Source organism: Leucoraja erinacea, chromosome 23 (assembly GCF_028641065.1).
Source record: "Leucoraja erinacea ecotype New England chromosome 23, Leri_hhj_1, whole genome shotgun sequence".
NCBI classification, from domain to species: Eukaryota; Metazoa; Chordata; class Chondrichthyes; order Rajiformes; family Rajidae; genus Leucoraja; species Leucoraja erinaceus.
This window is the reverse complement of record NC_073399.1, coordinates 14,978,707-14,997,137: the sequence shown is the minus strand read 5'-3', so window position 1 is coordinate 14,997,137 and position 18,431 is coordinate 14,978,707. Positions and strand designations below refer to the sequence as shown.

At 41.0% G+C, this 18,431-nt stretch overlaps 2 protein-coding genes across 2 annotated transcripts in view; both read right to left on the bottom strand.

The window, feature by feature from the left end:
- LOC129708263 (somatostatin receptor type 2-like) overlaps positions 1-18,166 on the bottom strand; it is a 36,395-nt gene extending 18,229 nt beyond the window's left edge. Inside the window, exon 1 of the mRNA XM_055653908.1 lies at positions 17,810-18,166. The gene's annotated coding sequence lies outside the window, so the exon portion shown is untranslated. The remainder of the gene's footprint in view (positions 1-17,809) is intronic.
- Positions 9,453-16,865, bottom strand: LOC129708264 (somatostatin receptor type 2-like). Its single transcript, XM_055653910.1, has one exon. It carries the CDS (start codon positions 14,690-14,692, stop codon positions 13,580-13,582), a length of 1,113 nt encoding a protein of 370 aa, XP_055509885.1. The 5' UTR covers positions 14,693-16,865; the 3' UTR covers positions 9,453-13,579.
- Positions 18,167-18,431: the final 265 nt, after the last annotated feature.

Here is an 18,431-nt window from a genome sequence, read left to right as displayed (position 1 = left end):
AATAGCTTAGATGGGGTGGAATTTGTCAAATATGTTCAGGAAAGTTTTGTTAGTCAATATGTGGAGGACCCTACAAGGGAGGAGGCAATGCTCAACCTACTCTTAGGTAATTGGGAAGATCAAGTGACTGAAATGTCAGTGGGACTATTAGTTGAAAATTCATCTGCTATATTTACTTTTCTCTGTGATTTGTTCCTTTACTTCCTATTTGGATGCCTGTGGTACACTTTCAACAAAATAATCATCCCTGTATTGTTTCTACACTTTACCAGATGGATTTATTTGATGAGCCTTCTCAGATATCTGTCATCATTACTATAATAATGCACTTGTTAATTTAAAATTGAATTGCCATCTTCCCTTCTACATCCTTCGTGTCTCATCTGTAGATTCTATACCCTGGAACGCTGATCTGCCAATCCTGTCCTTCTTTCAACTATATCTCAATAATAACTACTATGTCATATTCCCAAGTGCTAATGTATGCTCTAAATTAATTTGTTTTGCTCATTACACTCCATGCATTAAAACAAATACACATTTAGCCTTGTATACCTCCAAATATTTTTGCATAAAAATGTCTGCTCTGTTTATGACTGATTACTACATATACACACATATATATATATATATATATATATCTATACACACATATATATAAACACACACACACACACACGCATATATATATATATATATATACAAACACACAAACACATGTCCACACACACACACACATACATAAAAACAAATAAACAATAACAGTGCAAAAAGACAAGTCCCCAAGTCTATGTAGTTCAGAGTTTATCTGGAGGTTGTAGTGTTTAATAGCCTGGTGGCTGCAGGAAAGAAGCTGTTCCTGAACCCTGACGTTTCAGTTTTCAGGCTCCAATATCGTCTTCCCGATGGCAGGAGTGAAGTGAGTGTGTGGCCAGGGTGGTGTGGGTCTCTGGTGATGCTTGAGTAGAGTTCCATTGCTGTCGGTTGCACTGAAGAAAATCGCTGTTCACAGGCCGCCCATCCGTGAGGCAGCCGACAAGTTCACAGCAGCAGTGTTGTATAGGTGTGCCTGCCCCACGCACCTTCAGTCAGGTTGCTGGACAATAATTAACCACGATCCTGCCTATGATTTTTTCAGTAGACTGTTCATTCCACGGCTTTTTGTTGTCAACAAAAGCTTGTGAATTTTATTAATAGCAGAGAAAATACGAGCATAATCAATGGAGATTTGAATGGATATTTATTGCCACATATGCAATTAAAGATTACACGGTGAAATTCATTTTGCATATTAACATGCCAAATGTGGCTCCATTTTATTGCCATTTTATCATTTCATCTATAATTAAAAAGTGGAAGCCAGGCAGGAACGGGCAGAGTTAACATAAATTGGGGAAAGGAAATTTGAACATAGAAAAAAGAACAGGCCCTTCAGCCCATGATGTTTGTGCTAACCATGATGCCAAACTGCCTGCACATGGTACGTATCGCCCAATTCCCAATCCTTGTATCCCTCGATATGTCTGTCCTAATGCCTCTTTAATGTTGCTATTGTATCTGCCTCCACCACTTTCCCAGACAGCCTGTTCCAGGTACTGACTTATTTCGGAAAGAAAATCTGCCAAGTAGATCCCCCTTCGATTTACTCCCTCTCACCTTAAAACTATGCTCTCTAGTTTTAGTTTTTAGAGATACAGCGCGGAAACTGGCCCTTCGGCCCACCGGGTCCGCGCCGACCAGCAATCCCCGCACATTAACGCTATCCTGCACACACTAGGGACAATTTTTACATTTACCAAGCCAATTAACCTACAAAACTGTACGTCTTTGGAGTGTGGGAGGAAACCGTAGATTCTTGGAGAAAACCCACGCAGATCACGGGGAGAACATACAAACTCCGTACAGACAGCACCCGTAGTCAAGATCGAACCCGGGTCTCCGGTGCTGCATTCGCTGTAAGGCAGCAACTCTACCGCTGTGCCACCATGACCGCCCTTGTGCTCTAGTGTTTGATCAATCCACCCTGGCGGGGAAAGAACTCTGACCATCTACCCTATCTCTGCCTCTGGTCATGTTATATAAATATATCAGGTTTTCAGTCTCTGACATGACAGAGAAAACAATCCGAGTTGGTCCAACCCCTTCTTATAGCCAATATATCTATTTCTGGTGTCGGCAAGAACTGCAGATGCTTGTTTAAATCGAAGGTAGACCGTCTGAAGGAGGGTCTCGACCCGAAACGTCGCCCATTCCTTCTCTCCAGAGATGCTGCCTGACCCGCTGAGTTACTCCAGCATTTTGCATATACTCTATTTCTTGACTAATACAGAGTTCACGCCAACAGTTAGGCCTAATTCTTATTAAATTCTGGGCAATATCTTGGTGAATCTATTCTGCATCCTTTCCAAGGCCTCCATATCCTTTCTGTAATGCATTGACCAGAACTGCACACAATACTCCAAATACAACTTAATCAAAGTTTATGCATCTACTATATGAGTTCCGCCCTTTTATATTCAACTCCCCAATTGATGAAGGCAACAAGCTTTTAAAAAAATATAATTTCATCGATTTGTGTTGGCACTTTCAGGGAACTATGGACTCACATTCCAAGGTCCCTCTGTACATCAGCATTTACTGTATATTTTCCTCTTACATTTGACCTCTCAAAGTGCAACACCTCACAATTTCATATAAATCAATCATAATTAAATTAATTCATATTTTATAAATCTCTTACCCAGTTATTTGAAATTGTAATCAGCAGAACAGATGTCATGCATTTGAATTTTCGAAGGGTCTTTGATAAGATGCCACACAATGATTAATTAAACACAATGAGGGGCTTTGATATTGGAGTCAATATGCTGGTGCGGAATGAAGACTGATTACAAGACAGAAAACAAAGGGTAAAAAAGTGACATAGAGTCATACAGCTTGGAAACAGGTCCTTCGGCCCAACTCCTCCATGCCAACCAATATGCTCAATCTGAGCTAGTACCATTTACATGTGTTAAAGTTGTAAGGTATCACCCTCAACCTTTCCTATCCATGTGTCTTTCCAAATGTCTTTGAAGTGTTGTAGTACCAGCCTTAATTACTTCCTCTAGCTGCCCGTTCCATATACCCGCCATCCTCTGTGTGAAGAAGATGTCCCTCAGGATTCTATATTTCTGTTGACAAATGAATTAAATCCTTCTGTTGTCAAATATTTTGGGTGTCAAATTAGCTCATGCTGTCCGGGGGATACATCAACTCTTGTGTGTTCCATGACCTCTAATTCCTCCTTCTTCCTAATACTGACCTGCTCCAGACTTTCCACTCCCTCAGCCCTGAACCCAATATCCTCCATGTCCTAGAAACAAAGAACTGCAGGTGCTGGTTTACACCAAAGATAAACACAAAGTGCTGGAGTAACTCGGCAGGTCAGGCAGCATCTCTGGAGAACTTCACAACGTCTGAAGAAGGTGTCCCGACCCGAAACATCACCCGTCCTATATCTTCAGAGACGCTGCCTGACCCGCTGAGTCACTCCAGCATTTTGTGCCTATCCTCCATGTCCTTCTCCTTGGTGATCGTAGATGATAAGTATTTATTTAGGACCTCGCCCATATCCCGTAGTTTCTCACATTGATTACCTCTTAGGTCCCGAAGGAGATCCATTCTTTCCCTGGTTATCCTTTGGCACTTGATTTACTTCTGGAAAGTCCAGGATTCTCTTTAGTTTTACTTACCAAGAATATTTCCCCTTTGCCACCTCATTTCTTTCTTAAGTTCTATGGAATAGATTTATGAAGTTCGAATTAGCTGGAATGTGGCTCTGAGGCTGTAGATTCAACCAGGATTGTATTGAACAGCAACAGAGGCACGAGGGGCTGACTGGTCTAGTTAAGATTAGTTTAGAGATACTGCATGGAAACAGGCCCTTCAGCCCACCGAGTCCCCACCGACTAGAATTCACGCATACACAAGTTCTATCCTACACACCAGGGACAATTTACAGAAGCCAATTAACCTACAAACCTTGGGAATCTTTGGAATGTGGGAGGAAACCAGAGGATCCAGAAAAAAATGTAAAATTGTCCCCAGTGTGTAGAATAGTGCTACTGCACGGGGTGGTCGTTGGTTGGCGTGAACTCTGTAGACAGAAGGGCCTGTTTCCGCATTGCATCTTTAAAGTCTAAAGTCTACAGATTGTATCTATCATCGGATGTACCAAATTTTAGACCCAAAACAGGCTCAGGTACAAATTGAATCTCTGCCTCACCTGGAAAGAATGCTTGGGTCCTTGGATGGAGTCAAGGGGGGGGGAGGTAAAGCGACAAGTGTAGCATTTCCTGCGGTTCCAAGGGAAAGTGTCAAGGGAGGGGTTGGTTTGGGTGGGAAGGGACGAATCACATGTTATGTTATGTTTCTAATACAGTTTGGGGTCTAATTAAATTCACGGTTTCAGGGAAGAAATTGAATGAAAATTATGCAATTAGCTTATGAAATTAATAATACAGGAGCCATGAGCTTCTCTGGTTCAAAGCAGTTCTTAATATATGATTTAAAATTCCCAAAGTATAGGCTGAATTGAACACGCTGCCAATTTTATTCTTTAGATAAAATAAATATTATTACAAAATAGAACTTAAAATTGAATTTGCTGGGAGGTTAAATATTTTTTTGGTTTAATTGAATTTATTTCCTATTGCTTTAAGGCTCTGTCTTTCTGAACTGTTTCAAGTAATTTACTGTAAATGCTTCACATATGCATGACCATCAGAGTAATAGGAACGGTTTGAAGTGATCTAAAGTCATTAAATGATGAATTATTATAAATGTCATAATACATCATCTCACACTTAAAAAATGATTAGTATGGGATTCTGATTTGACAGCAACTCAAACTTAAAAGGACAGTGTTCTGCTATTAATAGTTGATTCGTTAATATAAGAAGTGTTTATTCAATAATATTAAAAGTACCAAATGATTCTCTATAGTTATCAACACTAACATAAAATAATGAAATTACTGATGTTTTGAATGGCATGGAACCCATGTGGCTCATCAGGTGGTATTGTACAAAATGGATATATAATTCAGAGCTGGGCATGAGCTATTTGGGCTGAAGGCCTGTTTCCCTGCTGCATTTTTCTTCTCTTCTTATCTTCTCACCAGGCAAACCATTTAATGCCAGATGGAGATAGTGAGAAGAAACATGTACATCTTTGAATCATAGTTAACTTTACTATCATTGGTAATGTAGACTGAAAGAACAGGCCATTCCATCATATCCTTCTAGATTAAGCACAGTGACATGGCTTGTAGAGCTGCTGCGCCAAAGCGCCACAGTTTGATCCTGATCTCGGGTGCTGTCTGCGTGGAGTTTGCACGTTTTCCCATTGGGTACTCCGATTTCCTCCCACATCCCAAAGACATGTGGGTTTGTAGATTAATTGGCCTCTGTAAATGGCCTCTAGTGTGTAAGGAGTGGGTGAGAAAGTGGGATAACATAGAACTAGTGTGAACTGGTGATCGATGGTCGGCATGGACTCAATGGGCTGAAGGGCCTGTCACCTTGCTGTAGTACATTCGTGATTAGTAAAGGTATCAAAGGATATGGGGAGAAGGCAGGAGAATGGGATTGAGAGGGGGAAATAGATCAGCCATGAATGAATGGCAGAGTAGACTTGATGGGCCGAATGGCTTTATTCTACCCCTATGACTTACGAACTTACAACCTAAATGATACACTAGAGATACAACATTCCTAATGAGTTTGACCCAACTAATGCAATGTATGCTAGAGAGTGGACTTTTCAATAACAAATCCACAATCCAGTTCATTCTTGCTGCAGTGTATCCTAATGTATTCGTGCCCATGTTGGAGTTCATTTTTCTCAATTCATTTAAAATCCATCAAGTTTCTCGATGAACATTTTTAAGCCTTATCTGTTATTAAGGTATTACCAAGATAATTACTTTTTAACATCACTGTTACCAGTTATCTCAAACCATTTTGGATCGGTCCATTCAATGGGGCTGCACAAAACTCTAATGAATAATGTTAGAATTTTTCAATCATTGTGGCCCATCATTTATACAGATCTACATTCACATTACAATTAGAATGGAGAAAAAAATGATCTGAGCTGTATGATTTTCAATATTTCTGAAAATGATATTAAGCACCAAATCAAGTGGAAGGAGATAAAATGCAGATGAGCTGTGAGACAATTGAATGTCATGACAAAGTTCAGAATTTATCATTTCTGTCTGTAGAAATTCTGCATGTTACAAATCATACATTTGCCCTTGAGAATTTTAATTGTGAATGGATGCATGGACCATCTTTCAGTCTCAAAAAATGTGAGGCTTCTCCATGGAAATAAATCTATTATAAATAACCATTTAATTTCCAAATGAACGTTCAGTTTTATATTTATTTTTCTGAAAGAATGCTTGGTCATGTCATCACCATTCCCTTTCATGATGTTGCAAACGTTTAACGATCATAGTTTTAAGGTGGGAGGGGCAAAGCTTAAAGGAGATGATTCACTGAGGGTCATTAGTGCCTGGAATATGCTGTCGGAGGTGGTGGTTGGAGCAGATATGTTATTGGCATTTAAAAGACTTTTGGATAGGCCTGTGGATATGCCGGGAATGGAGGGATATGGGCTCAGGTAGATAAGTAGTGGTCTTGGCATCATGTTCGGCACAGACATTGTGGGCTGAAGGGCCTTGTGATGTACTGTTCTGTGTTCTATCACCTCAAAATATTCTAATTTCCCGAGAACAAACTCATCTTTCCTCATAAGTAAATTTCCTTTACATAGGCCTGGGTCATCTCAAAATATTCTTCTGACAGGTTAGTTTTCAGTGAAGTGTACACTATTCCATTGGAGGTCCGATTCCTCAAAATTCTATTCTATTCAATTCTATTCTAATCTTATGCTGAAATAGTAATTGCTTTCAAAGAATTTGATTTAAAATATTTTTTCATGATAACCTTTAACATCCTTTAACTCATAATATATTTTGCATTTTAGCTCAGAGTTCCTCTTCTAATTTCTTGCAAATTATTTTTACTTCTTGATTCCACACCATTTTAAGCAACTTGGACACTGGAAATGGTGCCAAACCTGGCAACTCTTGTATATTGTAGCAGTGGACTATTTCTATACACTTTGTATTTAATCTAAGATTGTGCTTAGGTCTAGTTAAACTTTACTGAACTGTATACAAAAATCTGGATTTCACTGTACCCCGGTACATGTGACAATAAAGAACCATCGAACCATTACATTCATGGTCCTATTTTCCCAAAAGCTGCATCTCCCACCTCATTATTTTTCTATGTTTACAATCTAAAGTATCTTTTGCAAACCCTGGCATTTTTGTTCATAATGTCCTGGTGCATTATTGATGTCACTGGTTCATACTTTATCCAATGTCCATTGATGAAGATCATCGCCAACACTCCATGAAAGTATTGGCATTACATTATTGCCTTTCATAAAACCAATATGGGATAGGTGTCAACCGCAGATAGACACTAAAAGCTGGAGTAACTCAGCGGGTCACACAGCATCTCTGGAGAAAAGGAATAGGTGACGGTTTGGGTCGAGACCCTTCTTCAGACTGAGAGTCAGGGGAAAGGGAAACAAGAGGTATAGAAGTTCACTGCCTTGTTCGCCTGTTTATTCACTTTCAGGGAGCTATGAACTTGCACCCCAAGTTCCCTGTGTGCATGAAAACTCCTGAGGTTTCTGCCATTTCTTGTGTGTATCATGTTAGTATTCAGCATCCCAAAATGCATATCTTCACACTTGTTCCATGTGCCACTGCTCTGACCAGCTTTCCCACTGATCAATGTTCCCCTGTATCTTTTCACAACTTTCTTCACTCCACTCCACTGATCTCCTACTCCACTGATTTTTCTATTGTCAGCAGAGAACTACTTTCTCTGGCAGCATCTCTGGGGAAAAGGAATAGGTGAGGTTTCGGGTCAAAACCCTTCCTCAGACTGAGAATCAGGAGAAAGAGAAACGAGAGAAATCTGAAGAAGGGTCTCGACTTGAAACGTCACCTATTCTTTTTCTCCAGAGATGCTGACTGACCAGCTGAGTTACTCCAGCTTTTTGCACCTATCTTCGGTTTAAACCAACATCTGCAGTCCTTTCCTCCACAAAGGGCAGGGCTCTTTCCTCTACGGTGGTATCTGTAACATGCGCCAGGATTATCTGACCAATAGTTACAACATCTGCTGCCGTTGATCAGTCCGGGTAATTTCCCTTGGGTTCACTTGGAGAAGGCTGCATGCTGCATTGTCCATGATGGTAAACTGTGCACTCACAGCAGCTCTGAGATTTCTGCATTGCATGTATGAAAATCTTTACATTGGCTGTGCTTTGTGAAGTAATGGCTTCACTGCTAATGTAAATTATGGGCCTCCGTATTTCAAAACATTCAATCAAAATTCCACCCATCTTGATCCCATTATTGTTGCATTTAATTGCTGTTCTGTTCAAATATTTGCATTTACTGTCTTGTTTGTGATTTACCCTACATCTCAATTCTGGAATGTCCTTGGGCAATTTTGCAGGAATGGCGCAGTGTTTTGATTTTCCTGTCTTTTAGGATCCCTTTCCAAACAAATTAACGTAAAATATATTGTCTAGAGAATTGTTAAATTTTGGCCCAGTGTTTCTACACGATATGTGTTGCCATGGGTTTTTTGGAACAAACTGGCTGAGGCCCAGTTCAGATCAACCATGATCTTATTGAATGATAGAGCAGGCTCAAGTTACACTCACTCCCGCTTGCGTTTAGACAGCAGACAATAGGTGCAGGGGGTAGGCCATTCGGTCCTTCGAGCCACCATCCTTTTCTTATACTTTACCTCCATATGTTTAATATATACTTTATAATCATTTCCCCTTTTTTTTAATAAATATTTCTAATATTTGTTGGTCATGATCTTTCCTCATTCTTTTTTGAAAATTTAATCTTTAAACTGGGTAAATATACATCCTATAAAAAAGAACAAAATAACTACTTGAAAGCTATTGTTCTTCGAGTTAACCAGGTTGTTAATGTGAGATCCAGAAGTTGCTTAAGGTTGTTTACCAGATCTGCTGTTGCTTATAAATTCCCTTTCGTCTTACGTCTAAACATCGAACAAAGAACAGTAGAGCATAGGAACAGGCCCTTCGGCCCACAATGTCTGTGCTGAACATGATACCAAGTTAAACGAATCTCACCCTCCTGCACATGATCCATATCCCTCTCTTCCCTGTATATCCATATGCCTATCTGCCGTCTATTTGACAAATACTATTTATTTTAAAATAATTTTGTATATATTTTTTTAACAATTCTCCAAACCTTTTTAAAGTTATTTTATTTTAAAAGGCCCCAGTGCTTCCTATAAATAATTTACACAGACTGGCTTTCATTCCTCCTTTTTGCTTTTATTTGACATATTTGGATTTTGGTGCCACCTCTCGCACCATTACACATTTTTCATACACTTTTGAGTTTGAGATGTAGTAAGGTTACTTTAAATTAAATACCGGTTCTGGCGGGCTTCAATCCTCTTGTGCTGCTGAACATTTCAGCATATCTCATGGGCATTGCATGGTGTATAAAGTCGACGGACCTAGACACTACTCAGGTTTATGTTTGAATACCTATCATCAAATCCAAAATAAACTCTGGCTCTAGTTACCCAACAACTTGGGCACTGTGCAGTCTCTCTCTGTATCCATGCATCTTCTTCAGGAGTCCCGCTATCCAAGTCAGTACATGGATATTTCAAACCCCAATGACTACCGATTTAAATCTTGTGCTGCTTTGATTTATCAGAAATGACTCGGCTTTCTTGAAAGATTCGAAAGCAAATCTTGCACAACACAATCTGCAGTAAATTCCAGTCAGCTCTACAAGTTTTTGCTCAACATGTTATATAAATTAAGGCAATTTGGCATGACGTAATGAAATATTGTTCTTGGAACATGTTGATGAATTAATTCTAACTGACCATTATTTATATCACCATTATTAATACCTAGATCAGCTGGGTTCTATCAAATATGTTGCTATCGTTGGCTCAGCTTGAGTCCATAACTCAAGATGGACACAAAAAGCTGGAGTAACTCAGAGGGTCAGGCTGCATCTCCGGAGAATAGGTGACCTTTTGGGTCGGGCCCCTTCTCCAGGCTGAGAGGGGAATGGGAAACGAGAGATATAGATGGTGATGTAGAGAGATATACAGTCTGGAAAAAATGAATGAAAGATACACAAAAAATAACAATGAGCAAGGAAAGGTGGAGCATACAACTGGCAAAAAGGAATGGACACAAGATGGACATTATTGTTGCTTTTTAATGTTATCATTGTAGCCTTGCCTACAAAGCATGGTAAACATTTATGAATCTCCATGAACAGAATACATTTTAATGCATCCTTATTAATGTATTCAGATAAAAACGTTCTATCTTATAGAAACTTACAAAATTCTTAAGGGGTTGGACAGGCTAGATGCAGGAAGATTGTTCCCGATGTTGGGGAAGTCCAGAACAAGGGGTCACAGCTTAAGGATAAGGGGGAAATCTTTTAGGACCGAGATGAGAAAAACATTTTTTGCACAGAGAGTGGTGAATCTCTGGAATTCTCTGCCACAGAAGGTAGTTGAGGCTAGTTCATTGGCTATATTTAAGAGGGAGTTAGTGGCCCGTGTGGCTAAAGGGATCAGGGGGTATGGAGAGAAGTCAGGTACAGGATACAGAGTTGGATGATCAGCCATGATCATATTGAATGATCCTACTCCTGCACCTAATTTCTATGTTTCTATCTTTAGGCAGTAATGACATAAAAAACTGGTTTCTCAATTGGTTAAAGTTTATCTACAGTATAATGACATTATTAATAGTTTTTTACAGATTCACAGCCAATTGAGTTGTTACCTTGGCTCAAATACTGGTATAGAAAATAATCTCAATTCGGATGCCTTGAGACTGCTGTTTAGGTTTTGAATGGTGCTCACCATAGCTTGCCAGGGAGATTGGATAAATATCCTCTCACCAATTCAAATTTAGTACAATTGCACGTTAGAGGTTTGTCCCATCTCAGTATCTGGGCACAATGAAGCAGCAGTAGAGTTGCTGCTTGACAGCGCCAGAGACCCGGGTTTGATCCTGACTATAGGTGCTGTCTGTACGGAGTTTGTGCATTCTACCTGTGATTGCGTAGGTTTTCTCTGGGTGCTTTGGGTTCCTCCCATACTCCAATGACATACAGGTTTGTAGGATAATTGGCTTCTGTAAATTGTCAATCGTCCTTAATGTGTAGGATAGTGTTAGTGTAAAGGGTGATTGCCGGTCAGTGTGGACTCGATGGGCTGAAGGGCCTGTTTCCACACTGCATCTCTAAAGTCTACCTAATCAATGAAAATAATGCTTTAATTACCCCATGGGTTGGATGTTACCGCCTTCTGCTGAAAGATACTTATAGCCATATAGCATACAGCATGGAAACAGACCCTTTGACCCAATTAATCTATACTGACCAAGATGCCCCATTTAAGCTAGTACCATTTATTGGTGTTTGACCCATCACTCTCTAAACATTCCTTATCCATGTCTATCTTCTCTTCCTTAAGGACGCAATAGTGCCTTATCAGAGAGACCAGTCACTGAATCTAACTAGATTTTTAAGTAAGACAATGATCATACAATACATAAATGAGGGCAATTGTGAGAAGGCAGGCAAGGCCTGAAATGTACTTAAGCATTAAGTCTCCTCAAGCATTACCTCATAAGATCAATAAACTTACCACTGTTAAAGCAAGTGTGACATTTTATACCCACCTCATAATAGAATGAATTATAGGATAGGTGATTGACCTTTCCAAATAATGAATTGACCTTTTTACTTAAAGTTCACATTTTTGAAGTGAAGTCATTCTAAAATGCTTGATACCCTCGGCCACACACAACTTTACTCTCTCATAAGTTCATCAGTTCATGTTTATTTCTAGGAGCAGAATTAGGTCATTCGGTCCATCAAGTCTACTCCGCCATTCAATCATGACTGATCTATCTTTCCCTCTCTTTTACCTGCCTCCTCCCCATGAACCCTGACACCCACACTAATCAAGAATTTGTCAATCTCCACCTTAAAAAATATCCATTGACGGCCTCCACAGCCGGCTGTGGCAATAAATTCCACAGATTCGCCACTTTATGACTAAGGAAATTCCTTCTTGTCTCCTTTCTAAAGGTATGTTCTTTTATTTTGAGGTTATGGCCTCTGGTCCTAGACTCTCCCGCTAGTAGAAACATCCTCTCCACATTCACTTATCTAGGCCTCTCACTGTTTGATAAGTTTCAATGAGGTACCCCCTCATCCTTCCAAACTCCTGTGCGTACAGGCCCAGTACCTTCAGATGCTCATCATATGTTACCATATCTCATTAAAACTCTGTTCAATCAATGGCAGGATTGTACCAAATAATCCTGTACTACATTACACAGTTATAATTTCTGGATCAAATACTCAAAGGCTTTCAAATGCATTTAATCACCAGAATGTTGGTCCTCTTGGTAATTTATCCATCTGAATCCATTAATGCAATTAACAGGTATAACAGCAAAGGCATATTAGAAGGCAGATTGTAGAACATAGAACAGTACAGCACAGGATCCGACCCTTCAGCACACAGTGTCCTAACAATTATCAAAATCATCAATGAGAATTATTTTTAAAGTCGATTTGTGTGTGCCCTGAATAAATAGATGCATCTTACACCAGCGTGGAAGATCTATTAAGATTCAATTTTAGTTGACTTTGAAGTGTGAAATGTCCAAATAACTCAAAGTAGTCGAGATGTATATATACACAGTAAATGGCTCGATTGTAAAAGTCACCATAAATTGTCTTTCCGCTGACTGGTTAGCACGCATCAAAAGATTTTCACTGTACCTCGGTACACGTGACAATAAACTAAACTGTAAACTGGAGAAGTCAAAATAGAATCAGAAACAACCCAGTGTCTGGCGTGGCTGAGGGAATAAAAGATGTGTTTTCTCTTAGACTAAACATTTGACATTCAGGTAGGAATCTAATCGTCCGCGCCTTCAGAAAATGTCCAGAAAGCTATAACTCTTGCAGCAATAATTTGTTTACTTTTGTCGCTGTAAATGCAGTGCCTTTGGGTCGATATAATGGATGCATTTATTTCATGAAAATTAGAATGTTCTATTTTTCTAATAGTCACGCCGGGGGAAGCAGCGTGAAATCCTCTTCCGCGTGGAGTCTGAAACCCTCACCCATTCCTTTTCTCCACAGATGCTGCCTGTCCCGCTGAGTTACTCCAGTTTTTTTTGGTGTCTATCTTCGGTTTAAACCAGCATCTGCGGATCCTTCCTACACATGAAGTCCTCCGTGTTGATTCATGTCGCCCCCGGCCTCAAGCGCCCGGACCTGTCCTCCCGTCCGTTCGCAATAGATACTCTGCATTGGTGATTTATTTTACTGGGGGCTTTTGGAGGATCTGCTTGCGGGAAGAGCCGGACACCAGGAGCCGTGTGTCTATCGGAGCGCACTCTCCAATTCCCCGCCGGAGAGTGTTGGCTGCGACTCCGTCTGTTGATCCCCCGCGTCGGAGCCTCTTGCAACCTTCGCCCCTTGCACGAGTTTGGGGCACAGCATCGCCTGGAAAGCTCTCCCGAAACTTCCGGACAGGCAAACATAGAGGATGGGATTGACGCAACTGTTGATGTAGGAGAGGGCCACCGTGAACTGGAAGAGTTTCCTCAAGGAGATGTGGTGGGGGATGGACATGAAGACCACGCAGATGTTGATGGTGTAGAAAGGGAGCCAGCAAATGGCAAAGACCACCACTATGGTCACCACCATCCCGGTCATCTTCTTCTCCGAGCTGGCTGACTCCGGGCTGTGCCGTGAGACCAAGGTGGTCTTCAACTTCACTAGCATCAAGATGTAACAGAGCGAGATGATGGCGAAGGGCAGCGCGAAGCCCACCACGAAGGCACAGACAACGAAGGACGTGTTCCACACAAATATGGGCTCCGGCCAGATTAAGGTGCACACATCCATAGGATCATCCACGCCCGAATAGATGGCCATGGGGATCACGGGGATGAAGGAGAGTAACCACAGGACGGCGCAGACTATCTTTGCCAGGTTCGGGGTGCGCCACTGAGAAGATCTGATGGGGTGGGCAACGGCCACGTACCTGTCCACGCTCATCGCCGTGATGCAGAACACGCTGGTGAACTGGTTAATGCCATCCAGGACCATCACCAGTCTGCACATGAAGTGGCCGAATGGCCACCGGTGGAGAGCGATCTGCGCCGCCAGAAATGGTAGACCCAGCATAAATAAGCCGTCGGCCAGGGCCAGGTTCAATATATAAATGTTGGCCACTGTCCTCATCTTGACATGTCGGACAATGGTGAAGACCACCAAGGAATTGCCGAGCAGTCCCACCGCACACACCAGGCAGTAGACAACGGGGATCAGGAGGTCGCCGATGCTCCAGGGCATTTCTTCATCAAAGTCATCGGTGTAATATTCCGGCAACAACACTTCGGACGTGTTGGCTTCAGTCTCAAGGTAAAACGGGACTCCGCCGTCCATTTCCACAACGGACGTGTTCATTTCGAACGATAAATTGCTCATTCAAAAGACCCCTCGTCACCAGAGCAGGGGCTAATTTAACCCAGGCGATCAGATTTTGGGTTCGCTCTGAGCATTCGCTAGTCGACTCGCCTCTTGGTCCATTCAACCTTTCCGCATCCGATCTTTGGTGTTTTCACAGTCATTTTGAGCAGTTTCCGAAACTCCATCTGCCGAGTACCCCCACGCCGCTGAACTCCTGTTTCCACGATCACTCCCTCTCTTAAATAGTTTTCGACTTTCCTGGTATTTAGTTACTTTGTCACTGGTCATCATCAGTTAAGGCAGAGCGCCAACTACGGCGAATAATCATCGCTCATTTCAGGAAAGGTTTACCATATTTGTCAAGAACTATTTATTTCACCCGCAACCCTTCAATCCTTGGATCAACATGGAAAATACCAAGGCATTAAATGTTTCAATAGATCGGAGTTACATTTTTACTCGTAGATTTACTATGTTCCAATCGCCCGTGTATGAATGCACCCACGCTGTATCAGCTCACGTTCAATAATAATATAGTGGCTTGTTGATAACGAGTGGGACTGTAGAGTCGGCGAAAGTTCGTACATATAAAAGATCGACAATACTGCCTCTACTAATCTTACACTCGGATTATGCCGTAAGATTTTCACTGAAGTGTGGGCAAAAAAAATAAATAAAGGAACACGTGACAATAAAGTACCATTGAAGTTGAACGGGGTGAATGCTTTTCCTACGTTTTTAAGAAGGCAACTTTTAAAGTTGTCTAAAGTTTTAGAAGTTGTTAAAAGGCAACTTCCAAGTAAACCGGGATTGCGAGATTTTTACGGAACTGTGTGCAAAAGACGAATTTCATTGTGTCCAGGTACAAGGTGCCATTGGACAGTTGAATTATCCTTAAACAGGTAACTTCAAATTATACTTTTTTTTTCTCCACTCTCGAAGACTATGTCGAGGCATCTCAGGAATGTCCTATTCTGCATCCCCGTCAATCTCACGTCACGCCCAATTTAACACTGTCCCTTTTGGCCAACGTCGACAATTCCAAAGTAAAAAATATTGCATGTCAGGAATTCCGTTGAGTGATGTGGCTGAACATGCATTGCCTGCCGGTTTCTCACGTTTGTGACCCTTCGCTGTTGCCCTTTCACGCCATCATCTTGGCAAGACAAACAAGCACACCCTCTTTGCAAAACAAATGTGACAATATTTCGAGAGATTTCCGAGAGTATTCCCCATTTTTAAATGTAATGCAACGCTTTTAAATTTAAAACGCCGATGGTGATCTATTTTTCATCGAATCTATAAACGACAAAAATACTCGTGTATCAATTCATGCACACTTTTGTCAGCTCACTTCCAGCGCGTGTATATGTTTTTCGTAGGTGATGTGATATTTTCTGCTGGTTTCTAACATTATTATAGAATGTCCTGGTAAAGCTGGCGAATTAAATCTAAAGTGTTTTTTTTTGTGTGCAGAATCTTCCACTTGCCTAACTGGGCTGTGTGAAAGGGCGAGCATCTCCACAGACGGGATTACATGGCGATTTCCTCGCTGCGTTTAACCGGAAGAATTCACACCACTGCATCTTCTGAAAGTTCAAAAACTCCCAACTGGAAGAGTGAAACTATTGATCTATTCTCCCCGCAGAAGTACGAATGCCCCTACCTTGCCGATTATGAAACTCGTGCCGTGGTTGGACCTCGTTCCCCGAGTAGAGTCCAAAGAGCCATGTCGAGAATACGCGGCAGACTCAAAGCGGGTCACCGCCTGCTATAAAAACCCAGCGGCTGATTTTGCCGAGCTCAAAACAAAAGTGCCGCTGAGTTATTCCCGAACCTTATGTTTTTTTTTTTGTGGAAACCGACATCTGCAGTTCCTTGTATCTCCAAAGTCCCTTTTCAAAATAAATGGAACTAGTTTGCAAACGATGTTAATTAGTCACATTGGGATATGGGGGTTTGTGTCTGAAACACCGGCTTCGGTATATCATAACATCATAAGTGTTAGGAGCAGAATTAGGCCATTCGGCCCATCAAGTCTACGATACTCAATCACGGCTGGCCTATCTCACCTTCCTAATCCCATTCTCCTGCCTTCTCCCCATAACCTCTGACACCCGTATTAATCAAGAAAATATGTGAGTTTGAAATCTCCCTTTAAGAAAAAAATGATACTATGCAACTTGCCTAATTTATGGAGTCAAGGAAGTGCAGCTGCTGGTTTTCAAAAAAACTTACTTTCTCAACTCTATATGAAAGAGTTATATATATTTAGAGTTATATATATAGTTTTATATATATTTTATATATACCATTGCCTATTGCAGATGCTCGTTTTAAAAATAACGTAATTTCTAAATATATATATGTACACACACACACACATATATATATATATATATATATATATATATATATATATATAATGTATATAAGGATATATATTTACCTATGTATATGTTTAGAAATCACGTTTTTTTTTAACAAGCATCTATGTATATGTGTGTGCCTGCCCCTCTGAGTTACTCCAGCAATGGGTCTATATATAAAGTTTAGAAAGTACATTTTTAGAGAGTAAGTATACAGATATAAAGTATATATATAAAGTTGAGAAATATATATATCCAGCATCAAGTGCGTTAAACCTTTTCCTACTCCAGAAGGCATTTTATTTACAGTTGACTATTAATCAAGTTTATCTCCTATCTGACGAGCGCTGACTGCAGGGCCACGTGCCCCCCCAACAGGCGCGGACTAAAGGGGGTAAATTGCTAAGTGGCAGTACTGTACATCAGAAGTTTGGAATATTCTTGGCCTTATTGAAGATCCGGAGGAAATCCGCGCCGTGAATGTTAACTGTCAGGAGTTTCTGACCACACTCGGTTAAAGCACACTGGTTCTGGAGTTTAAACTTGAACTTGTGTAAAACAAAAGCGTGTTATGTGCAGCGTGGTCTTTACACCACAGATGACAAATCGGCAAATGCAATACCAAAGAATACAAAGGGCAGCCAAGTATCGCTAAGTAAGTGTTGCATGTGGAGTCAAACAGGAGTCGTATCCGGATTCAGAATGGACGCTGTAAACTTCAACATGTTTCCCCAAACAATGAAGGAAAAAGTAACATTTTACCAACCTCTTAATTCACATTGATTCGCAGCATTCTTTTTAAAACTGTGAACGGACGTAAAACTCCTCCGCACTTTTCTCTCAGTGGTACATAGCCTCTATTTAAACGCGTCCTAATCCAACAGCAGTCGTATTTGTTTTTTTGCAAAACCCGCACTCGGTCCAGTGACCAGCGTTTAAAGTCAGAGGGCATGTCAGATTTACATCACTTGACTGTGCATAGACCGGGTACAGAGTCGTTAGAGCGTAGTCAGGAAACACTTCGACTCACTGAGGGTGTCAACAACTAGCGGCAGCTGATGATGCCAGGTAAATCATTAATTTTAGTTATGCGACTGGGAGATTGTTGTTCATTAAAACATTGAAGGATACTCGAGAAAGACGAGCTTGGTTGACTAGACAACCAACATATTGAACAGGGAGACACAAAATTCTGGAGTAACTCAGCACGACAGGCGGCATCTCTGGAGAGAAGAATGGATGAGTGACGTTTCGGGTCGAGACCCTTCTTCAGACAGGGAGACGGACACGTTGGAATAATTGTTTTCCCACTCCTGTTTCTCTCCAGGCACCTATAGAAACATAGAAAAACAGGTGCAGGAGTAGGCCATTCGTCCCTTCGAGCCAGC